The sequence below is a fragment of the Petromyzon marinus genome, chromosome 84 (genome assembly GCF_048934315.1).
Source record: "Petromyzon marinus isolate PM22_M1 ecotype Great Lakes invasive population chromosome 84, UKy_Petmar_22M1.pri1.0, whole genome shotgun sequence".
Taxonomy (NCBI): Eukaryota; Metazoa; Chordata; class Hyperoartia; order Petromyzontiformes; family Petromyzontidae; genus Petromyzon; species Petromyzon marinus.
Genome location: NC_133749.1, coordinates 1,496,886 through 1,522,917, shown reverse-complemented (window position 1 = coordinate 1,522,917; position 26,032 = coordinate 1,496,886). Strand labels below are relative to the sequence as shown.

Genomic DNA, 26,032 nt, shown 5'->3' with positions numbered 1-26,032 from the left:
GCGGGGCACCCGGTGCGACTGTTGCTGGGCGATTGCCAATGGTCATTTTAATTTTCCCTGCCAAATTTCCCCTCAGGTTTTCCCCCTGGAACCAGCCTGATTGGCCGAGCCCGACCTCATCCACCCGCTGCCCAGCGCCGTGATTGGCTACCGGACGGGGTGGGGAATGGGGGCGGGGCACCCGGTGCGACTGTTGCTGGGCGATTGCCAATGGTCATTTTAATTTTCCCTGCCAAATTTCCCCTCAGGTTTTCCCCCTGGAACCAGCCTGATTGGCCGAGCCCGACCTCATCCACCCGCTGCCCCACGCCGTGATTGGCTACCGGACGGGGTGGGGAATGGGGGCGGGGCACCCGGTGCGACTGTTGCTGGGCGATTGCCAACGGCCATTTTAATTTTCCCGCCAAATTTCCCCTCAGGTTTTCCCCCTGGAACCAACCTGATTGGCCGAGCCCGACCTCATACACCCGCTGCCCCGCGCCGTGATTGGCTACCGGACGGGGTGAGGAATGGGGGCGGGGCACCCGGTGCGACTGTTGCTGGGCGATTGCCAACGGCCATTTTAATTTTCCCTGCCAAATTTCCCCTCAGGTTTTCCCCCTGGAACCAGCCTGATTGGCCGAGCCCGACCTCATCCACCCGCTGCCCCGCGCCGTGATTGGCTACCGGATGGAGTGGGGTGGGGGCGGGGCACCCGGTACGACTGTTGCTGGGCGATTGCCAACGGCCATTTTAATTTTCCCCGCCAAATTTCCCCTCAGGTTTTCCCCCTGGAACCAACCTGATTGGCCGAGCCCGACCTCATCCACCCGCTGCCCCGCGCGGTGATTGGCTACCGGACGGGGTGGGGAATGGGGGCGGGGCACCCGGTGCGACTGTTGCTGGGCGATTGCCAACGGCCATTTAAATTTTCCCCGCCAAATTTCCCCTCAGGTTTTCCCCCTGGAACCAACCTGATTGGCTGAGCCCGACCTCATCCACCCGCTGCCCCGCGCCGTGATTGGCTGCCGGACGGGATGGGGGCAGGGAATGGGCGGCGGGGGCACCCGGGGCGACTGTTGCTGGGCTATTTGCCGGCGGCCACTTAAATTTCCCCCCACGCCAAATTTCCCTATTTCGACACCTCTACCCCAGCCCCGATTGGCCGAAGCCCTCCTTCAAACTCCCCCCCCCCCACCCCCTCCCACCCCAACTCCATCCCCACGTCGTGATTGGCTGCCGGGCGGGGGTCGGAGGGCGGGTCGCTCATTGCGACTGTTGGTGGGCGATGGCCGGCAGGCCTCCTATGAGGCCCGCGGCGGTGGTGAAGAGGTTGATGGGGTTCGAGCCGTCGGTGATGAGCGTCGACTGCAGGCCCAGCGACTGGAGGAGCTTCACCTGGACAGGCGGGGCCGGGGAAGGGGAGGGTGGGGACGAGGATTAAGGTCACCTGCTCGCTCGTTCGCCTGATGTCAGTTCTCCCGGCAGGTACGCCCGTACCGGATTGGCCAGGCGAAAGCCGATAACACCGGCGGGGGAGGGGGGGCCCTTTAGGATGGGGGGCTCTGGGCGTCGTGCAAAACAACGCCCAGGCTTTCGCGACCAATATTATTCACAATAAAGGTTGTTTTTTGGGTTAGATCGCGTTTATTTATAAATGTGTCGTAACCCTCCACCACCCGGACACGGCCAATCAGCAAACAAACAAAAAAAAAAGTGTCACGTTGACCAAAAGACAAAAATAGTTCACTTACTTTAGCCCACCGGTGTGTTGAAGAGTGAATCCACATTTACAGTTTGAGTACTGTGACGTTTCGCTGGTAAATACATCCAGCATCTTTTGACTTAAAGCTTTCGTGACTGCAGTAATTCATATTCTTAGTTTTTTCGGTAAAGTCACCACGTTGAAGGGAAACAACAAAATATTATTGTTTTATATATATTTTTTATTATTTTGTTGTTTCTCTTCAACGTGACTTTACCGAAAAAAACTAAGAATACATCCAGCATCATCGGGCAAATTCGCCCAGTGATGCTGGATGCAAATTGCCCGATGATGATGCTGGATGCATTTACCAGCGAAACGTCACAGTACAACTCAAACTGTAAATGTTGTAGAGATTCACTCTTCAACACACCGGTGGGCTAAAGTAGTGAACTATTTTTGTCTTTTTGTCAACGTGACACTTCTGATTTTTTTTGCTGATTGGCCGTGTCCGGGTGGTGGAGGGTCACGACACATTTATAAATAAGCGCGATCTAACCCAAAAACAACCTTTATTATGAAAAAACAACGCCCGCCCGCCCGCCCGCCCGCCCGCCCCCCGTGCCAACGGAATCGAGCAATTCATAACGAAGGTTGTCTTTGGGTTAGATCGCGTTTATTTATAAATGTGTCGTAACCCCCCCCGCCAACCCTACCCGGGACACGGCCAATGGGCAAAATATAAAAGTGTCGCGTTGACAGAAGGCAAATTCAATTTTGATTTAAAGCTTTCGTGGACTGCAGTAATTCATATTCTTAGCTCTTTCGGTAAAGTCTCCACGTTGAAGGGAAACAATCAAGTAATAACATTTATATATAAAACAATAAAAATTCTCACGGCGTTTCGACCGTAACATGTGCATTAATGTATTAATGATGGTCGAAACGTCGTGAGAATTTTTATTGTTTTACATATATATTTTATTATTGTATTGTTTCCCTTCGACGTGACTTTACCGAAAGAGTCTAAGAATAAGAAGACAAATTAGTTCACTACTTTATTAGCTCCCCAAACCGGTGTCCTGTTGTTGAAGAGCGAATCCACAACATTTACAGTTTGAGTAGTACTGTGACGTTTCGCTGGTCATTGCATCCCCAGCATCGTGAGACCTCCCCTTTGCCAGTAACAAGATATAGTAATAGGTTTTACCCTTTTAACTGGCGCAAAAAGAAGACGCCTTTTGGCGTCTTCTGGTCCAACACCAGTGGAGAGACTAAAGGGGCTCTAAGAAAAGCCGTCTCGGGTGTGGACCAATCAAATTCAAGGACAGTGCCAATATTATTATCATCAGAGTTGTCTTTTTTGTTTGCATTTTGACTGCTTGTGCTGTGGTCATTGCAGACACGATGCCTTGAATAAAGGTGTCAGTTTTTCGTGCAAGTTAAAAGCGTAAAAACCTATTACTATATCTTGTTACTGGCAAAGGAGGTCTCATAATGTAAGTGCTCACCCCGAGCCCTCAATAACTCTGATAGTGCGCTGTTTTTGAGTTGTACGCCTTTTGGCGTCTTCTGATCCAACACCAGTGGAGAGACTAAAGGGGCTCTAAGAAAAGCCGTCTCGGGTGTGGACCAATCAAATTCAAGGACAGTGCCAATATTATCATTATCAGAGTTGTCTCTTTTTGTTTGCATTTTGACTGCTTGTGTTGTGGTCATTGCAGACACGATGCCTTGAATAAAGGTGTCAGTTTTTGTGCCAGTTAAAAGGGTAAAAACCTATTACTATATCTTGTTACTTGTAAAGGAGGTCTCATAATGTAAATGCTCACCCCGAGCCCTCAATAACTCTGATAGTGCGCTGTTTTTGAGTTGTACGCCTTTTGGCGTCTTCTGGTCCAACACCAGTGGAGACTAAAGGGGCTCTAAAGAAAAGCCGTCTCGGGTGTGGACCAATCAAATTCAAGGACAGTGCCAATATTATCATTATCAGAGTTGTCTTTTTTGTTTGCATTTTGACTGCTTGTGTTGTGGTCATTGCAGACACGACGCCTTGAATAAAGTTGTCAGTTTTTCGTGCCAGTTAAAAGGGTAAAAACCTATTTACTATCCCCAGCATCATCGGGCAAATTCGCTGGATGCAATGACCAGCGAAACGTCACAGTACTACTCAAGCTGTAAATGTTGCGGATTCGCTCTTCGACAACACCACCGGTGTGCGGGGCTAATAAAGTAGTGAACTAATTTCCTCTCGTGTCAACGCGACGCTTCATATTTCGCCGACTGGCCACGTCGGGTGGTGGAGGGTTTACGACACATCCATAAATGACGCGGTCTAACCCAAAAGACCACCTTTCTTCACGAATAATATCGGTCGCGAAAGCCTGCCCCACGTGTTCAACTGAAACCTAGCAAGCTAAACAAAACGGGAGGCTCCCCGGATAACGCCAACGAGATTATGGCCTAGGGCGGCCGGTACCATCGGTCCCGATGAAATGCCAGCCGCGCGAAAGACAGTCTTGTTAAACGACACGGTAGAGGGCCTTGGAGGGTTGTTGCTGTTGTTGTTGTTGTAGTTGTTTTGGGCATCAGCGGGAAACCTGAATAGAAAAGCGGTCGCAAACGCCCGCCGCCGGCAAAACCCTTGCCAATTGGCCCGACCTAGGGGAGGGCCCCCGGGTACCGGTGACGTTGGCCTCCAACGGGAATTGAACTCGGCGATGCGCTGATCCGCTGCACCACCGCTCACCCCCCCCCCCCGCCCCCCCCCCCACCCCCTCGCTCACCCCCCCCACCTTCGCTCACCACCCTCACCACGCCAACAACTCACCTGCGCGTCCGGCCCGGCCGTGGCGATGGCCCTGATGGTCTCCGTGCCGAGGGCCTGCACCGAGTCCTGGAACTTCTGAACCTCGATGGCTGCCAGGGCCCTTGCGCGGGCGATCTCCAGCTCGTCCCTGACACGCATGAACTCCAGCTCGGCCTCACGCGCCTTGCGGAGGCGGTCCAGCTCCGAGGCCTGGCGAAGAGGGGATTTGGTGACAGCTGAGGGAGATTTGGTGACAGCTGAGGGAGATTTGGTGACAGCTGAGGGAGATTTGGTGACAGCTGAGGGAGATTTGGTGACAGCTGAGGGAGATTTGGTGACAGCTGAGGGAGATTTGGTGACAGAGAGGGAGATTTGGTGACAGCGAGGGAGATTTGGTGACAGCGAGGGAGATTTGGTGACAGCGAGGGAGATTTGGTGACAGCGAGGGAGATTTGGTGACAGCGAGGGAGATTTGGTGACAGAGAGGGAGATTTGGTGACAGCGAGGGAGATTTGGTGACAGCGAGGGAGATTTGGTGACAGAGAGGGAGATTTGGTGACAGCGAGGGAGATTTGGTGACAGCGAGGGAGATTTGGTGACAGAGAGGGAGATTTGGTGACAGAGAGGGAGATTTGGTGACAGCGAGGGAGATTTGGTGACAGCGAGGGAGATTTGGTGACAGAGAGGGAGATTTGGTGACAGAGAGGGAGATTCGGTGACAGCGAGGGAGATTCGGTGACAGCGAGGGAGATTCGGTGACAGCGAGGGAGATTCGGTGACAGCGAGGGAGATTCGGTGACAGCGAGGGAGATTCGGTGACAGCGAGGGAGATTTGGTGACAGCGAGGGAGATTTGGTGACAGCGAGGGAGATTTGGTGACAGCGAGGGAGATTTGGTGACAGCGAGGGAGATTTGGTGACAGCGAGGGAGATTTGGTGACAGCGAGGGAGATTTGGTGACAGCGAGGGAGATTTGGTGACAGCGAGGGAGATTTGGTGACAGCGAGGGAGATTTGGTGACAGCGAGGGAGATTTGGTGACAGAGAGGGAGATTTGGTGACAGCGAGGGAGATTTGGTGACAGCGAGGGAGATTTGGTGACAGCGAGGGAGATTTGGTGACAGCGAGGGAGATTCGGTGACAGCGAGGGAGATTTGGTGACAGCTGAGGGAGATTTGGTGACAGCGAGGGAGATTTGGTGACAGCGAGGGAGATTTGGTGACAGAGAGGGAGATTTGGTGACAGCGAGGGAGATTTGGTGACAGCGAGGGAGATTTGGTGACAGAGAGGGAGATTTGGTGACAGCGAGGGAGATTTGGTGACAGCGAGGGAGATTTGGTGACAGCGAGGGAGATTTGGTGACAGCGAGGGAGATTTGGTGACAGAGAGGGAGATTTGGTGACAGAGAGGGAGATTTGGTGACAGCGAGGGAGATTTGGTGACAGCGAGGGAGATTTGGTGACAGCGAGGGAGATTTGGTGACAGCGAGGGAGATTTGGTGACAGCGAGGGAGATTTGGTGACAGCGAGGGAGATTTGGTGACAGCGAGGGAGATTTGGTGACAGCTGAGGGAGATTCGGTGACAGCGAGGGAGATTCGGTGACAGCGAGGGAGATTCGGTGACAGCGAGGGAGATTCGGTGACAGCGAGGGAGATTCGGTGACAGCGAGGGAGATTCGGTGACAGCGAGGGAGATTTGGTGACAGCGAGGGAGATTTGGTGACAGCGAGGGAGATTTGGTGACAGAGAGGGAGATTTGGTGACAGCGAGGGAGATTTGGTGACAGCGAGGGAGATTTGGTGACAGAGAGGGAGATTTGGTGACAGAGAGGGATATTTGGTGACAGCGAGAGAGATTTGGTGACAGCGAGGGAGATTTGGTGACAGCGAGGGAGATTTGGTGACAGCGAGGGAGATTTGGTGACAGCGAGGGAGATTTGGTGACAGCTGAGGGAGATTTGGTGACAGCGAGGGAGATTCGGTGACAGCGAGGGAGATTCGGTGACAGCGAGGGAGATTCGGTGACAGCGAGGGAGATTCGGTGACAGCGAGGGAGATTCGGTGACAGCGAGGGAGATTCGGTGACAGCGAGGGAGATTCGGTGACAGCGAGGGAGATTTGGTGACAGCGAGGGAGATTTGGTGACAGCGAGGGAGATTTGGTGACAGCGAGGGAGATTTGGTGACAGCGAGGGAGATTTGGTGACAGCGAGGGAGATTTGGTGACAGCGAGGGAGATTTGGTGACAGCGAGGGAGATTTGGTGACAGCGAGGGAGATTTGGTGACAGCGAGGGAGATTTGGTGACAGAGAGGGAGATTTGGTGACAGCGAGGGAGATTTGGTGACAGCGAGGGAGATTTGGTGACAGAGAGGGAGATTTGGTGACAGCGAGGGAGATTTGGTGACAGCGAGGGAGATTTGGTGACAGAGAGGGAGATTTGGTGACAGAGAGGGAGATTTGGTGACAGCGAGGGAGATTTGGTGACAGCGAGGGAGATTTGGTGACAGCGAGGGAGATTTGGTGACAGCGAGGGAGATTTGGTGACAGCGAGGGAGATTTGGTGACAGCGAGGGAGATTTGGTGACAGAGAGGGAGATTTGGTGACAGCGAGGGAGATTTGGTGACAGCTGAGGGAGATTTGGTGACAGCGAGGGAGATTTGGTGACAGCGAGGGAGATTTGGTGACAGCGAGGGAGATTTGGTGACAGAGAGGGAGATTTGGTGACAGAGAGGGAGATTTGGTGACAGCGAGGGAGATTTGGTGACAGAGAGGGAGATTTGGTGACAGCGAGGGAGATTTGGTGACAGCGAGGGAGATTTGGTGACAGCGAGGGAGATTTGGTGACAGCGAGGGAGATTTGGTGACAGCGAGGGAGATTTGGTGACAGCGAGGGAGATTTGGTGACAGCGAGGGAGATTTGGTGACAGCGAGGGAGATTTGGTGACAGCGAGGGAGATTTGGTGACAGCGAGGGAGATTTGGTGACAGCGAGGGAGATTTGGTGACAGCGAGGGAGATTTGGTGACAGCGAGGGAGATTTGGTGACAGCGAGGGAGATTTGGTGACAGCGAGGGAGATTTGGTGACAGCGAGGGAGATTTGGTGACAGCGAGGGAGATTTGGTGACAGCGAGGGAGATTTGGTGACAGCGAGGGAGATTTGGTGACAGCGAGGGAGATTTGGTGACAGCGAGGGAGATTTGGTGACAGCGAGGGAGATTTGGTGACAGCGAGGGAGATTTGGTGACAGCGAGGGAGATTTGGTGACAGCGAGGGAGATTTGGTGACAGCGAGGGAGATTTGGTGACAGCGAGGGAGATTTGGTGACAGCGAGGGAGATTTGGTGACAGCGAGGGAGATTTGGTGACAGCGAGGGAGATTTGGTGACAGCGAGGGAGATTTGGTGACAGCGAGGGAGATTTGGTGACAGCGAGGGAGATTTGGTGACAGCGAGGGAGATTTGGTGACAGCGAGGGAGATTTGGTGACAGCGAGGGAGATTTGGTGACAGCGAGGGAGATTTGGTGACAGCGAGGGAGATTTGGTGACAGCGAGGGAGATTTGGTGACAGCGAGGGAGATTTGGTGACAGCGAGGGAGATTTGGTGACAGCGAGGGAGATTTGGTGACAGCGAGGGAGATTTGGTGACAGCGAGGGAGATTTGGTGACAGCGAGGGAGATTTGGTGACAGCGAGGGAGATTTGGTGACAGCGAGGGAGATTTGGTGACAGCGAGGGAGATTTGGTGACAGCGAGGGAGATTTGGTGACAGAGAGGGAGATTTGGTGACAGCGAGGGAGATTTGGTGACAGCGAGGGAGATTTGGTGACAGAGAGGGCGCTCGAATGCCGAATTTTGTCGGCGTTTCCGAGCCGCGGGCCGGGCGTTAGGGCCGGGGGGAGGCTTCGGGGCCTACGCCCGCGCGCCGTGCAAGGAGCGAGCGGTGAGTGAGTGGTGAGCGAGCGGTGAGCGAGTTGAGAGTGGTGAGTGAGTGGTGAGCGAGTGGTGAGCGAGTGGTGAGTGGTGAGCGAGCGGTGAGCGAGTGAGTGGTGAGCGAGCGGTGAGCGAGTGGTGAGCGAGTGGTGAGTGGTGAGCGAGTGGTGAGTGGTGAGCGAGTGGTGAGCGAGCGAGCGGTGAGCGAGCGGTGAGTGAGTGAGTGGTGAGCGAGTGGTGAGCGAGTGGTGAGTGGTGAGCGAGCGGTGAGCGAGTGAGTGGTGAGCGAGTGGTGAGCGAGCGAGCGGTGAGCGAGTGAGTGGTGAGCGAGTGGTGAGCGAGTGGTGAGCGAGTGGTGAGCGAGTGGTGAGCGAGCGAGCGGTGAGCGAGCGGTGAGTGAGTGAGTGGTGAGCGAGTGGTGAGCGAGTGGTGAGTGGTGAGCGAGTGGTGAGCGAGCGAGCGGTGAGCGAGTGGTGAACGAGTGGTGAGCAAGCGAGCGAGTGGTGAGTGGTGAGCGAGTGGTGAGCGAGTGGTGAGTGGTGAGCGAGTGGTGAGCGAGTGGTGAGCGAGTGGTGAGCGAGCGAGTGGTGAGCGAGTGGTGAGCGAGTGGTGAGTGGCGAGCGAGTGGCGAGCGAGTGGCGAGTGAGTGCTGAGCGAGTGGTGAGCGAGCGGTGAACGAGTGGTGAGCGAGTGAGTGGTGAGCGAGTGGTGAGTGAGTGGTAGTGGTGAGCGAGTGGTGAGCGAGTGGTAGTGGTGAGCGAGTTGTGAGCGAGTGGTGAGCGAGTGGTGAGCGAGTGGTAGTGGTGAGCGAGTTGTGAGCGAGTGGTGAGCGAGTGGTGAGCGAGCGGTGAGTGAGTGAGCGGTGAGTGAGTGAGTGAGCGGTGAGTGAGTGGTGGGTGAGTGAGTGGTGAGTGAGTGAGCGAGTGGTGAGCGAGCGGTGAGTGAGCGGTGGGTGAGTGAGTGAGTGAGTGGTGAGCGAGCGGTGAGTGAGCGGTGGGTGAGTGAGTGAGTGGTGAGTGAGTGGTGGGTGAGTGAGTGAGTGGTGAGTGAGCGGTGAGTGGTGAGTGAGCGAGTGGTAGTGGTGAGCGAGTGGTGAGTGAGTGAGTGAGTGGTGAGTGGTGAGCGAGTGGTGAGTGAGTGAGTGAGTGGTGAGCGAGTGAGTGAGCGAGTGGTGAGTGAGTGGTGAGTGAGTGAGCGGTGAGTGAGTGGTAGTGGTGAGCGAGTGGTGAGTGAGTGGTAGTGGTGAGTGAGTGGTGAGCGAGTGGTAGTGGTGAGCGAGTGGTGAGTGAGTGAGTGGTAGTGGTGAGTGAGCGGTGAGCGAGCGGTGAGCGAGTGGTAGTGGTGAGCGAGTGGTGAGCGAGTGGTAGTGGTGAGCGAGCGGTGAGTGAGTGGTAGTGGTGAGCGAGTGGTGAGCGAGTGGTAGTGGTGAGCGAGCGGTGAGCGAGTGGTAGTGGTGAGCGAGTGGTGAGCGAGTGGTAGTGGTGAGCGAGCGGTGAGCGAGTGGTAGTGGTGAGCGAGTGGTGAGTGAGTGGTGAGCGAGCGGTGAGTGAGCGGCGTACGGCGTCGATGATGGCCGCCTCCGCCCTGAGCTTGGCCTGCTCCACGGAGGCTTCGCCTTCAATCCTCGCAGACTCGGCCCTCGACATCGCCTCAGCCTTCGCCTCGCCTGTGCTCTCAACCGCAGCGCTGTAGCACAACAACAACAACAATAAACAACAACAATAAACAACAACAACAATAAACAACAACAATAAACAACAACAACAATAAACAACAACAACAATAAACAACCACAATAAACAACAACAACAATAAACAACAATAAACAACAACAACAATAAACAACAACAACAACAATAAACAACAACAACAATAAACAACAACAACAATAAACAACAACAACAATAAACAACAACAACAATAAACAACAACAATAAGTAACACCCCCACCCATCTCTCCACCAACCCCCGTGCCCCCCCCTTCCACCTCGCCCCCCACCTCGCCCCCCACCTCCCCCCCCACCCCCCCCCACCTCCCCCCCCCCACCTCGCCCCCCCCCCCCCCCCCCCCGCCCCCACCTGTAGGCCTGCAGCTGTAACAGCTCCTTCCGCGCCTTCTCAGCCTCCGCCTGGTCGCTGATTCGCTGCCGCTCCAAACGTCCACGGGCCTCCTGCTCCAGACGCTCAGCCTCGTGCCTGGGGGGGAGGGGGGGGGGGACACGGGGGGGGGACACGGGGGGGGAGACACGGGGGGGGGGGAGGAGACACGTGGGGTGGAGACACGTGGGGTGGAGACACGTGGTGAGATGTAGGGAGTGTTGAGTCCCTCCGTTGTCTCTCCCCCCCCGCATCTCCAACCCCTGTGTCTCCCCCTCCGTGTCTCCCCCCCCCCTCCCCGTGTCTCCCTCCCGTGTCTCTCACCACGTGTCTCACCCCCCGTGTCCCCCCCTCCGTGTCTCCCTCTCCCCCGTGTCTCTCACCCCGTGTCTCTCACCCCGTGTCTCTCACCCCCCGTGTCTCCCCCCTCCATGTCTCTCACCACGTGTCTCCCCCTCCTCCGTGTCTCTCACCCCGCGTGTCTCTCACCCCGTGTCTCCCCCTCCGTGTCTCCCCCCCGTGTCTCCCCTCTCCCTCCCCGTGTGTCTCACCCCCGTGTCTCCCCCTCCGTGTCTCCCTCTCCTCCGTGTCTCTCACCCCGTGTCTCTCACCCCCGTGTCTCTCACCCCGTGTCTCTCACCCCGTGTCTCCCCCTCCGTGTCTCCCCCCCGTGTCTCACTCTCCCCCGTGTCTCTCACCCCGTGTCTCTCACCCCGTGTCTCACCCCCCGTGTCTCTCACCCCGTGTCTCTCACCCCGTGTCTCACCCTCCCCCGTGTCTCCCCCGTGTCTCACCCTCCATGTCTCCCTCTCCCCCGTGTCTCTCACCCCGTGTCTCTCCCGTGTCTCACCCTCCGTGTCTCCCTCTCCTCCGTGTCTCTCACCCCGTGTCTCACCCCCCGTGTCTCACCCCCCGTGTCTCTCACCCCGTGTCTCCCCCTCCGTGTCTCACCCCCGTGTCTCTCCCCCCCATGTCTCCCCCTTCCCCGTGTCTCCCCTCTCCCTCCCCGTGTCTCTCCCTCCTCCTCCCCGTGTCTCTCCCACCGCCCTACCGCGCGGTGGCTTCCTGCGAGTTGGTGGTGATCTCGATGGCCAGCTGGACGCTCTTCTGCAGAGCGTCGCGAGTGCGCTGGTCCACGGGCTCAACGCCCTGCACGTCGACGCTGCTGATGACAAGGCCGTTCTGCGGGAAGCGCAGCTGAGGGCGGACCCGCAGGGACTCGTCCAGCCCAAACACAGACGTGCGGATGATCTTGCTCGAGTTCTGTGTTGGGGGGTAGGGTGGGTGGGTGGTGGTGGTGGTGGTGAAGGTGAGAGATGGTGAGAGATGGTGAGAGGTGGTGAGAGATGGTGAGAGATGGTGAGAGATGGTGAGAGATGATGGTGAGAGATGGTGAGAGATGGTGAGAGATGGTGAGAGATGGTGAGAGGTGGTGAGAGATGGCGAGAGATGGTGAGAGATGATGAGAGATGGTGAGAGGTGGTGAGAGATGGTGAGAGATGGTGAGAGATGGCGAGAGATGGTGAGTAGATGGTGAGAGATGGTGAGAGATGGTGAGAGATGGTGAGAGGTGGTGAGAGATGGTGAGAGGTGGTGAGAGATGGTGAGAGATGGTGAGAGGTGGTGAGAGATGGTGAGAGATGGTGAGAGGTGGTGAGAGATGGTGAGAGATGGTGAGAGGTGGTGAGAGATGGTGAGAGATGGTGAGAGATGGTGAGAGATGATGGTGAGAGATGGTGAGAGATGGTGAGAGATGGTGAGAGATGGTGAGAGGTGGTGAGAGATGGCGAGAGATGGTGAGAGATGATGAGAGATGGTGAGAGGTGGTGAGAGATGGTGAGAGATGGTGAGAGCTGGCGAGAGATGGTGAGTAGATGGTGAGAGATGGTGAGAGATGGTGAGAGATGGTGAGAGGTGGTGAGAGATGGTGAGAGGTGGTGAGAGATGGTGAGAGATGGTGAGAGGTGGTGAGAGATGGTGAGAGATGGTGAGAGGTGGTGAGAGATGGTGAGAGATGGTGAGAGATGGCGAGAGATGGCGAGAGATGGTGAGAGATGGTGAGAGATGGTGAGAGATGGTGAGAGATGGTGGAATGGTGAGAGGTGGTGAGAGGTGGTGAGAGATGGCGAGAGGTGGCGAGAGATGGCGAGAGATGGTGAGAGAGGGTGATAGATGGTGAGAGATGGTGAGAGGTGGTGAGAGATGGTGAGAGATGGTGAGAGATGGCGAGAGATGGTGAGAGATGGCGAGAGATGGCGAGAGATGGCGAGAGATGGCGAGAGATGGCGAGAGGATGGGAGAGATGGTGAGAGATGGCGAGAGATGGTGAGAGTTGGGGGAGATGGTGAGAGATGGCGAGAGAGGGCGAGAGATGGCGAGAGATGGTGAGAGATGGCGAGAGATGGCGAGAGATGGCGAGAGATGGTGAGAGATGGTGAGAGATGGCGAGAGATGGCGAGAGATGGCGAGAGGTGGCGAGAGATGGTGAGAGATGGTGAGAGATGGCGAGAGATGGCGAGAGATGGCGAGAGGTGGTGAGAGATGGTGAGAGATGGTGAGAGGTGGTGAGAGATGGTGAGAGATGGCGAGAGATGGTGAGAGATGGCGAGAGATGGCGAGAGATGGTGATGATGTACAATTATGGTGATAGATGGTGAGAGATGGTGAGAGATGGTGAGAGATGGTGAGAGATGGTGAGAGATGGTGAGAGATGGCGAGAGATGGCGAGAGATGGTGAGAGATGGTGATGATGTACAATTATGGTGATAGATGGTGAGAGATGGTGAGAGATGGTGAGAGATGGTGAGAGATGGTGAGAGATGGCGAGCGATGGCGAGAGATGGCGAGAGATGGTGAGAGATGGTGAGAGATGGTGATGATGTACAATTATGGTGATAGATGGTGATAGATGGTGAGAGATGGCGAGAGATGGCGAGAGATGGCGAGAGATGGCGAGAGATGGCGAGAGATGGCGAGAGATGGCGAGAGATGGCGAGAGATGGTGAGAGATGGTGAGAGATGGTGAGAGATGGTGAGAGATGGCGAGAGATGGCGAGAGATGGCGAGAGATGGTGAGAGATGGCGAGAGATGGCGAGAGATGGCGAGAGATGGTGAGAGATGGTGAGAGATGGTGATGATGTACAATTATGGTGATAGATGGTGATAGATGGTGAGAGATGGTGAGAGATGGTGAGAGATGGCGAGAGATGGCGAGAGATGGTGAGAGATGGTGATGATGTACAATTATGGTGATAGATGGTGATAGATGGTGAGAGATGGTGATGATGTACAATTATGGTGATAGATGGTGATAGATGGTGAGAGATGGTGAGAGATGGTGAGAGATGGAGAGAGATGGCGAGAGATGGTGAGAGATGGTGATGATGTACAATTATGGTGATAGATGGTGAGAGATGGCGAGAGATGGTGAGAGATGGTGAGAGATGGCGAGAGATGGCGAGAGATGGCGAGAGATGGCGAGAGATGGTGAGAGATGGTGAGAGATGGCGAGAGATGGCGAGACATGGTGAGAGATGGTGAGAGATGGTGAGAGATGGCGAGAGATGGCGAGAGATGGCGAGAGATGGCGAGACATGGTGAGAGATGGTGAGAGATGGTGAGAGATGGTGAGAGATGGTGAGAGATGGTGAGAGGTGGTGAGAGATGGTGAGAGATGGTGAGAGATGGTGAGAGATGGTGAGAGATGGCGAGAGATAGGTAGAGATGGTGAGAGATGGTGAGAGATGGTGAGAGATGGTGAGAGATGGCGAGAGATGGCGAGAGATGGTGAGAGATGGTGAGAGATGGTGAGAGATGGCGAGAGATGGTGAGAGGTGGTGAAAGATGGTGAGAGATGGTGAGAGATGGTGAGAGATGGCGAGAGATGGCGAGAGATGGCGAGAGATGGCGAGAGATGGTGAGAGGTGGTGAGAGATGGTGAGAGATGGTGAGAGATGGTGAGAGGTGGTGAGAGATGGTGAGAGATGGCGAGAGATGGCGAGAGATGGCGAGAGATGGCGAGAGATGGCGAGAGATGGTGATGATGTACAATTATGGTGATAGATGGTGAGAGATGGTGAGAGATGGTGAGAGATGGTGAGAGATGGTGAGAGATGGCGAGAGATGGCGAGAGATGGTGAGAGATGGCGAGAGATGGTGAGAGGATGGTGATGTTGTACAATTATGGTGATAGATGGTGATAGATGGTGAGAGCTGGTGAGAGATGGCGAGAGATGGTGAGAGATGGCGAGAGATGGTGAGAGATGGTGAGAGATGGTGAGAGATGGCGAGAGATGGCGAGAGATGGCGAGAGATGGCGAGAGATGGTGAGAGATGGTGATGATGTACAATTATGGTGATAGATGGTGATAGATGGTGAGAGATTGGTGAGAGATGGCGAGAGATGGTGAGAGATGGCGAGAGATGGCGAGAGATGGTGAGAGATGGTGAGAGATGGCGAGAATGGCGAGAGATGGCGAGAGATGGTGAGAGATGGTGAGAGATGGCGAGAGATGGCGAGAGATGGTGAGAGATGGTGAGAGATGGTGAGAGATGGTGAGAGATGGCGAGAGATGGCGAGAGGTGGCGAGAGATGGCGAGAGATGGCGAGAGATGGTGAGAGATGGTGAGAGAAGGTGCGAGAGGTGGCGAGAGATGGCGAGAGATGGCGAGAGATGGTGAGAGATGGTGAGAGATGGTGAGAGATGGTGAGAGATGGTGAGAGATGGTGAGAGATGGCGAGAGGTGGTGAGAGATGGTGAGAGATGGTGAGAGATGGTGAGAGATGGTGAGAGATGGCGAGAGATGGCGAGAGGTGCGAGAGGTGGCGAGAGATGGTGAGAGATGGTGAGAGTGGTGAGAGATGGCGAGAGATGGTGAGAGATGGTGAGAGATGGTGAGAGATGGCGAGAGATGGTGAGAGATGGTGAGAGATGGCGATGCACAATGATGGTGATGCACAATGGTGATGATGATGCACAATGGTGATGATGATGCCACAATGGTGATGATGATGATTCACAATGATGATGATGATGCACAATGGTGATGATGATTCACAATGATGATGATGATGCACAATGGTGGTGATGATGATTCACAATGATGATGATGATGATGATTCACAATGGTGATGATGATGCACAATGGTGATGATGATGCACAATGGTGATGATGATGATTCACAATGATGATGATGATGCACAATGGTGGTGATGATGATTCACAATGATGGTGATGATGGACAATGATGATGATGATGCACAATGGTGATGATGATTCACAATGATGATGATGATGGACAATGATGATGATGATGGACAATGATGATGATGATGATGCACAATGGTGGTGATGATGATGCACAATGGTGGTGATGATGATTCACAATGGTGATGATGATGATTCACAATGGTGATGATGATTCACAATGGTGATGATGATTCACAATGGTGATGATGATTCACAATGGTGATGATGATTCACAATGGTGATGATGAGTCACAATCACCGCCCCCTCCCCACCCCCCTCCCCCTACACCCCCCCCTCATTCCCCCCTTCCATCGCCCCTCCCCCTCACCCCCCTCCTCCACCCCCCCCCTCCCTCCCACCCCAACTCCCCCTCACCCCCCCCTCCACCTCCACCCCCCTCCCTCCCCTCCCCTCCCACCCCCTCCACCTCCACCCCCCCCTCCACCGCCCCTCCCACTCCCTCACCCCCCCCTCCACCCCTCCACCCCCCTCCCCCTCCCCTCCCTCCCTCCCCCCCCCCCCCACCGACCTTGTGGAAGTCGTCAAACTGCACGGAGGCCACGGATCCTCGCACTCGTGAGGCCACGGCCTTGCAGGCGTCGCCCACAAAGTCGGGCACTGAGAAGAGTCGCAGGGAGGCCTCGCTGGGGGCCCCCCCCTCCCCCCCCTCCCCCCCTCCCCCTCGCCGCCGGTGCCGGAGCGGTGGAGCCGGTGGTCAGGGACGCCCTCTCAAAGTGCCTTGCGCCGAAACGGCCAAGCCGGTGAGAGAGAGAGAGAGGGGGGTGTGGTGAGCGAACGGTGAGCGAGTGGTGCAGTGAGCGAGTGAGCGAGCGGTGAGCAAGCGGTGCGGTGAGCGAGCGAGTGGTGCGGTGAGCGAGTGGTGCGGTGAGGGAGCGGTGAGCGAGCGGTGAGCGAGTGGTACAGTGAGCGAGCGGTGCGGTGAGCGAGCGGTGAGCGAGTGGTACGGTGAGCGAGCGGTGAGTGAGTGTTGCGGTGAGCGAGCGGTGAGCGAGCGGTGCGGTGAGCGAGTGGTGCGGTGAGCGAGCGTTGCGGTGAGTGAGCGAGCGGTGAGCGGTGAGTGAGCGAGCAGTGAGCGAGCGGTGAGCGAGCGGTGAGTGAGTGTTGCGGTGAGCGAGCGAGCGGTGAGCGAGCGAGCGGCGAGCGAGCGGTGCAGTGAGCGAGCAGTACGGTGAGCGAGCGGTACGGTGAGCGAGCGGTGCGGTGAGCGAGCGGTGAGCGAGCGAGCGGTGCGGTGAGCGAGCGGTACGGTGAGCGAGCGAGCGGTGCGGTGAGCGAGCGGTGCGGTGAGCGAGCGGTGCGGTGAGCGAGCGGTGCGGTGAGCGAGCGGTGCGGTGAGCGAGCGGTGCGGTGAGCGAGCGGTGAGTGAGCGAGCGGTACGGTGAGTGAGCGGTGCGGTGAGCGAGCGGTACGGTGAGTGAGCGGTGCGGTGAGCGAGCGGTACGGTGAGCGAGCGGTACGGTGAGTGAGCGGTACGGTGAGCGAGCGGTACGGTGAGCGAGCGGTACGGTGAGCGAGTGGTACGGTGAGCGAACGGTGCGGTGAGCGAGTGGTACAGTGAGCGAGTGGTACGGTGAGCGAGCGGTGCGGTGAGCGAGCGGTGCGGTGAGCGAGCGGTACGGCGAGCGAGCGGTGCGGTGAGCGGTGCGGTGCGGTGAGCGAGCGGTACGGTGAGCGAGCGGTGAGCGAGCGAGCGGTGAGTGAGTGAGCGGTGAGTGGTGAGTGAGCGAGCAGTGAGCGAGCGGTGAGCGAGCGGTGAGCGAGCGGTGCGGTGAGCGAGCGAGCGGTGCGGTGAGCGAGCGAGCGGTGCGGTGAGCGAGCGAGCGGTGCGGTGAGCGAGCGAGCGGTGCGGTGAGCGAGCGGTGCGGTGAGCGAGCGGTACGGTGAGCGAGCGGTGAGCGAGCGGTGCGGTGAGCGAGCGGTACGGTGAGCGAGCGGTGAGCGAGCGGTGCGGTGAGCGAGCGGTGCGGTGAGCGGTACGGTGAGTGAGCGAGCCGAGCGGTGCGGCGAGCGAGCCGAGCCGCCTCCCCCTGTGAGTGAACGGGCCCGAGCGACCATTCGGCCCACCGACCAATCCGCCGACTGAACCGAGCGACCGACCTACTGACGCCCCTTCTACCTCCCCCCACCACCACTCACTCCCCCCCCCCACCACTCCCCCCACCACCACCACTCCCCCCACCAGTTGTAGGAGAGCTGCAGCTGTAGGCGTGCGTGGTCGGCGGTCTCCACGGTGATGACGTCGCTACAGAAGTCTGGGCCCAGGAGCAGGCACAGCGAGCGGGTGACGTGCGGACGCTTGGGCTTGTCCCCCGAGAGAGACAGCACGGTGAAGTGTTCGTCGGGGTCCAGGCGGACCATCTCGGGCCCAAACACCACCCTGGGGGGCGGGGGGGGGGGGCGGGGGGAGGGGGGGAGGGGGGGGGAGGGGGGGAGCGTCAGTGAGCTGCTTGTATCGGGGCTCAGCTGCAACATCTAGGGGCCAAACGACAACCCCCACCCCAGCCCCCCCCACCCTAGCCCCCCCCACCCCACCCCCCCACCCCAGCCCCCCCCACCCCAGCCCCCCCCACCCCAGCCCCCCCCACCCTAGCCCCCCCCACCCCAGCCCCCCCCACCCCAGCCCCCCCCCACCCCAGCCCCCCCCACCCCAGCCCCCCCCACCCCAGCCCCCCCCACCCCAGCCCCCCCCACCCCAGCCCCCCCACCCTAGCCCCCCCCACCCTAGCCCCCCCCACTCTAGCCCCCCCACTCTAGCCCCCCCCACTCTAGCCCCCCCACTCTAGCCCCCCCCTCTCCAACCCCCCCCCACCAACCCCCCCCCTAGCCCCCCCCTCTCTAGCCCCCCCCTCTCCAACCCCCACTCCCCCCCCACACCACCACCACCAACCCCCCTTAGCCCCTCCCCCACCCCCCCTAGCCCCTCCCCCACCCCCCCTCTCCAACCCCCCCCCCCCCCCTCACCGAGCCCGCTTCTCCTTGTAGTCGTAGACCTGCACAGCGGCGTTGTGTGGGACGCTGTAGGTGACCACTCGGGTGCGGTCCCTCTGTGCCCCACCACCCACCACCACCCCCCCACCAACCCCCCCACCAACCCCCCCCCCACCACCACCGAGGTGGGGGGGGGGCCGCTCCCCCCGCTGTGAGAGGGGGTCCCCGGGACCACGTGAGCAACGACTCCACGTTGGGTGGCAACGACTTCTCCCACAGCTCCTCGTCCTGCGTCAGCATGTAGGTCTGGCCACACACCGCACGCACCTGGGGCAGGGGCACACCCCGATATCCGTTAAACTCGACCCCGATAACCGTTAAACTCGACCCCGATATCCGCCAAACTCAACCCCGACATCCGCCAAACTCAACCCCGATATCCGCCAAACTCAACCCCGATATCCGCCAAACTCAACCCCGATATCCGCCAAACTCAACCCCGATAACCGCCGAGCTCAGCCTCGTCCTGCGTCAGCATGTAGGTCTGGCCACACACCGCACGCACCTGGGATAGGGGCACACCCCGATATCCGTTAAACTCGACCCCGATATCCGCCAAACTCAACCCCGATATCCGTTAAACTCAACCCCGATAACCGTTAAACTCGACCCCGATATCCGCCAAACTCAACCCCGATATCCGCCAAACTCAACCCCGACATCCGCCAAACTCAACCCCGATATCCGTAAAACTCAACCCCGATATCCGCCAAACCCAACCCCGATATCCGCCAAACTCGACCCCGATATCCGCCAAACTCAACCCCGATAACCGCCGAGCTCAGCCTCGTCCTGCGTCAGCATGTAGGTCTGGCCACACACCGCACGCACCTGGGGTAGGGGCACACCCCGATATCCGTTAAACTCAACCCCGATATCCGCCAAACTCAACCCCGATATCCGTTAAACTCAACCCCGATAACCGTTAAACTCGACCCCGATATCCGCCAAACTCAACCCCGATAACCGCCGAGCTCAGCCTCGTCCTGCGTCAGCATGTAGGTCTGGCCACACACCGCACGCACCTGGGGTAGGGGGGCACACCCCGATATCCGTTAAACTCGACCCCGATATCCACCAAACTCAACCCCGATATCCGCCAAACTCAACCCCTATATCCGCCAAACTCAACCCCGATATCCGCCAAGATCAACCCCGATATCCGCCAAGATCAACCCCGATATCCGCCAAACTCAACCCCGATATCCGCCAAACTCAACCCCGATATCCGCCAAACTCAACCCCGATATCCGCCAAACTCAACCCCGATATCCGCCAAACTCAACCCCGATATCCGCCAAACTCAACCCCGATATCCGCCGAGCTCAGCCTCGTCCTGCGTCAGCATGTAGGTCTGGCCACACACCGCACGCACCTGGGGGAGCACACCCCGATATCCGTTAAACTCAACCCCGATATCCGCCAAACTCGACCCCGATATCCGCCAAACTCAACCCCGATATCCGCCAAACTCAACCCCGATATCCGCCGAGCTCCGCCTCGTCCTGCGTCAGCATGTAGGTCTGGCCACACACCGCACGCACCTGGGGGAGCACACCCCGATATCCGTTAAACTCAACCCCGATATCCGCCAAACTCGACCCCGATATCCGCCAAACTCAACCCCGATATCCGCCAAACTCAACCCCGATATCCGCCGAGCTCAGCCTCGTCCTGCGTCAGCATGTAGGTCTGGCCACACACCGCACGCACCTGGGGGGGTAGGGGAGGGGCACATCCCGATATCCGCCAAGATCAACCCCGATATCCGTTAAACTCAACCCCGATAACCGTTAAACTCGACCCCGATATCCCGCCAAACTCAACCCCCGATATCCGCCAAACTCAACCCCGATATCCGCCAAACTCAACCCCGATAACCGCCGAGCTCAGCCTCGTCCTGCGTCAGCATGTAGGTCTGGCCACACACCGCACGCACCTGGGGTAGAGGGGCACACCCCGATATCCGTTAAACTCAACCCCGATATCCGCCAAACTCAACCCCCGATAACCGCCGAGCTCACAACCCCGACATCCGCCAAACTCAACCCCGACATCCGCCAAACTCAACCCCCGACATCCGCCAAACTCAACCCCCGACATCCGCCAAACTCAACCCCCGACAACCGCCGAGCTCACAACCCCCGACAACCGCCGAGCTCACAACCCCCGACATCCGCCGAGCTCACAACCCCCGACATCCGCCGAGCTCACAACCCCCGACATCCGCCGAGCTCACAACCCCCGATATCCGCACTCACCTTCCCGCTCTTGATGTCCCTGACGTAGATGCCCTCGTTGTCGTCCATGGGGATGGAGTGGCGCCGGGCCACCACCTCCACCTGCACGGGCGGAACGTATTCCAGCGGCCCACGGATCATCCAGCGGTCCCCCGCACGTCGCTCCTCCACCACGTCGCCTGACTGTGGGGGGTAGTGGGGGGTAGTGGGGGGGTGGTGGGGGGGTGGTGGTGGTGGGGGGAAGGGACAGGGAGGAGGTCGTCACAGGCGGAACGTATTCCAGCGGCCCACGGATCATCCAGCGGTCCCCCGCACGTCGCTCCTCCAACACGTCGCCTGACTGTGGGGGGTAGTGGGGGGTAGTGGTGGGGGGTAGTGGTGGGGGGTGGTGGTGGGGGGGTAGTGGTGGGGGGGGAGGAGAGAGGGGGAGGGAGGGGGTGGGGGTGTGACACTCTGTCACCTCGTCAGTGAGTACACACACACACTCACTGACGAGGGGTGTGTGTGAGTGTGTACTCACCTCTTCACTCACCCCATCACTCACACACCTCCTCAGTGAGAGTGTTTACTCACCTCTTCACTCACTCATGCACTCACTGACTCACCTCTTCACTGACTCACCTCTTCACTCACTGACTCACCTCGTCAGTGAGAGTGTGTGTACTCACATTCTTCACTCACTCACTTACTCACCTCTTCACTCACTCACTGACTCACTCACTCACCTCTTCACTCACTGACTCACTCACTCACCTCTTCACTCACTCACTCACCTCTTCACTGACTCACCTCTTCACTGACTCACCTCGTCAGTAAGGGTGAACGCTTCCCTAGCGGTCAGAACTAATCCCTCCTCCTCCCCAGGATGTAAACTTCCTGGATTCCATTCTCCAGCCACTCCCCGGGCTGCAGGAAGAACGACTTCTCTCCCTGTGGCAGCAACAACAACAACAACATTGTAAACAACAACAACAACAACATTGTAAACAACAACAACAACAACATTGTAAACAACAACAACATTGTAAACAACAACAACATTGTAAACAACAACAACAACATTGTAAACAACAACAACAACATTGTAAACAACAACATTGTAAACAACAACAACAACATTGTAAACAACAACAACAATGTAAACAACAACAACAATGTAAACAACACCAACAACATTGTAAACAACAACAACAAACACCAACAACATTGTAAACAACAACAACATTGTAAACAACAACAACAACATTGTAAACAACAACAACAACATTGTAAACAACAACAACAACATTGTAAACAACAACAACAACATTGTAAACAACAACAACATTGTAAACAACAACAACAACATTGTAAACAACAACAACAACATTGTAAACAACAACAACAACATTGTAAACTACAACAACAACATTGTAAACAACAACAACAACATTGTAAACAACACCAACAACATTGTAAACAACAACACCAACAACATTGTAAACAACAACACCAACAACATTGTAAACAACAACAACAACATTGTAAACAACAACAACATTGTAAACAACAACAACATTGTAAACAACAACAACATGTAAACAACAACAACAACATTGTAAACAACAACAACAACATTGTAAACAACAACAACAACAACATTGTAAACAACAACAACAACATTGTAAACAACAACAACATTGTAAACAACAACAACAACAACATTGTAAACAACAACAACAACAACATGTAAACAACAACAACAACATTGTAAACAACAACAACATTGTAAACAACAACAACAACATTGTAAACAACAACAACAACAACATTGTAAACTACAATAACAACATTGTAAACAACAACAACAACATTGTAAACAACAACAACAACATTGTAAACAACACCAACAACATTGTAAACAACAACAACATTGTAAACAACAACAACAACATTGTAAACAACAACAACAACATTGTAAACAACAACAACATTGTAAACAACAACAACAACAACATTGTAAACAACAACCACAACATTGTAAACAACAACCACAACATTGTAAACAACAACAACAACATTGTAAACAACAACAACAACATTGTAAACAACAACAACAACATTGTAAACAACAACAACAACAACATTGTAAACAACAACAACACCAACATTGTAAACAACAACAACACCAACATTGTAAACAACAACAACAACAACATTGTAAACAACAACAACAACAACATTGTAAACAACAACCACAACATTGTAAACAACAACAACATTGTAAACAACAACAACAACATTGTAAACAACAACAACAACATTGTAAACAACAACAACAACATTGTAAACAACAACAACAACATTGTAAACAACAACAACAACATTGTAAACAACAACAACAACATTGTAAACAACAACAACAACATTGTAAACAACAACCACAACATTGTAAACAACAACAACATTGTAAACAACAACAACATTGTAAACAACAACAACAACATTGTAAACAACAACAACAACATTGTAAACAACAACAACAACATTGTAAACAACAACAACAACATTGTAAACAACAACAACAACAAACACCAACAACATTGTAAACAACAACAACAACAAACACCAACAACATTGTAAACAACAACATTGTAAACAACAACAACATTGTAAACAACAACAACAACATTGTAAACAACAACAACATTGTAAACAACAACAACACCAACAACATTGTAAACAACAACAACAACATTGTAAACAACAACAACAACATTGTAAACAACAACAACAACATTGTAAACAACAACAACAACATTGTAAACAACAACAAACAACATTGTAAACAACAACAACAACATTGTAAACAACAACAACAACATTGTAAACAACAACAACAACATTGTAAACAACAACAACATTGTAAACAACAACATTGTAAACAACAACAACAACATTGTAAACAACAACAACAACATTGTAAACAACAACAATGTAAACAACAACAACAACATTGTAAACAACAACACCAACAACATTGTAAACAACAACACCAACAACATTGTAAACAACAACAACATTGTAAACAACAACAACAACAACATTGTAAACAACAACAACAACAACATTGTAAACAACAACAACAACATTGTAAACAACAACAACAACAACCACAACATTGTAAACAACAACAACAACCACAACATTGTAAACAACAACAACAACATTGTAAACAACAACAACAACATTGTAAACAACAACAACAACATTGTAAACAACAACAACAACATTGTAAACAACAACAACATTGTAAACAACAACAACAACATGTAAACAACAACACCAACAACATTGTAAACAACAACAACAACAAACACCAACAACATTGTAAACAACAACATTGTAAACAACAACAACATTGTAAACAACAACAACAACATTGTAAACAACAACAACAACATTGTAAACAACAACACCAACAACATTGTAAACAACAACACCAACAACATTGTAAACAACAACACCAACAACATTGTAAACAACAACAACAACATTGTAAACAACAACAACAACATTGTAAACAACAACAACAACAACATTGTAAACAACAACAACAACAACATTGTAAACAACAACAACAACAACATTGTAAACAACAACAACAACATAACAGGGGAGGGTCCAACAACATTGTAAACAACAACACCAACAACATTGTAAACAACAACAACAACAACATTGTAAACAACAACAACAACATTGTAAACAACAACAACAACAACATTGTAAACAACAACAACAACAACATTGTAAACAACAACAACAACAACATTGTAAACAACAACAACAACAACATTGTAAACAACAACAACAACATTGTAAACAACAACAACAACATTGTAAACAACAACAACAACATTGTAAACAACAACAACAACATTGTAAACAACAACAACAACATTGTAAACAACAACAACAACATTGTAAACAACAACAACAACATTGTAAACAACAACATTGTAAACAACAACATTGTAAACAACAACAACAACATTGTAAACAACAACATTGTAAACAACAACAAACAAAATTGTAAACAACAACAACAACATTGTAAACAAACAACAACATTGTAAACAACAACAACAACATTGTAAACAACAACAACAACATTGTAAACAACAACAACAACATTGTAAACAACAACAACATTGTAAACAACAACAACAACAACAACATTGTAAACAACAACAACATTGTAAACAACAACAACATTGTAAACAACAACAACATTGTAAACAACAACAACATTGTAAACAACAACATTGTAAACAACAACAAACAACAACAACATTGTAAACAACAACAACAACATTGTAAACAACAACAACAACATTGTAAACACCAACAACACCAACAACATTGTAAACAACAACAACAACATTGTAAACAACAACAACACCAACAACATTGTAAACAACAACAACATTGTAAACAACAACAACAACATTGTAAACAACAACAACATTGTAAACAACAACAACAACAACATTGTAAACAACAACAACAACAACAACAACATTGTAAACAACAACAACAACATTGTAAACAACAACAACAACATTGTAAATAACACCAACAACATTGTAAACAACAACAACATTGTAAACTACAACGACATTGTGAGTGAGTTAGCGAGCGAGCAAGTGAGTGAGTGAGTGAGCGAGTGAGTGAGTGAGTGAGCGAGTGAGTGAGTGAGTGGGTGAGCGAGTGAGTGAGCAAGTGAGTGAGTGAGTGAGCGAGTGAGTGAGTGAGCGAGTGAGCGAGCGAGCAAGTGAGTGAGTGTGTGAGTGAGTGAGCGAGTGAGTGAGCAAGTGAGTGAGTGAGTGAGCGAGTGAGTGAGTGAGCGAGTGAGTGAGTGAGTGGGTGAGCGAGTGAGTGAGCAAGTGAGTGAGTGAGTGAGCGAGTGAGTGAGTGAGCGAGTGAGTGAGTGAGTGAGCGAGTGAGTGAGTGAGTGGGTGAGCGAGTGAGT

At 53.6% G+C, this 26,032-nt stretch overlaps 1 protein-coding gene across 1 annotated transcript in view; it reads right to left on the bottom strand.

Annotated features, from left to right (window-relative positions):
• Window positions 1-566: 566 nt before the first annotated feature.
• MVP (major vault protein) overlaps window positions 567-26,032 on the bottom strand; it is a 71,322-nt gene continuing 45,856 nt past the window's right edge. Inside the window, 12 exon segments of the mRNA XM_076057712.1 lie at window positions 567-1,377; window positions 4,515-4,703; window positions 9,980-10,106; window positions 10,500-10,616; window positions 11,569-11,780; window positions 16,299-16,413; window positions 17,940-18,167; window positions 18,752-18,942; window positions 18,944-19,045; window positions 21,040-21,201; window positions 21,824-21,879; window positions 21,882-21,948. Of these exon segments, the coding sequence (XP_075913827.1) occupies window positions 1,246-1,377; window positions 4,515-4,703; window positions 9,980-10,106; window positions 10,500-10,616; window positions 11,569-11,780; window positions 16,299-16,413; window positions 17,940-18,167; window positions 18,752-18,942; window positions 18,944-19,045; window positions 21,040-21,201; window positions 21,824-21,879; window positions 21,882-21,948 (1,698 nt within the window). The 3' untranslated portion in view covers window positions 567-1,245.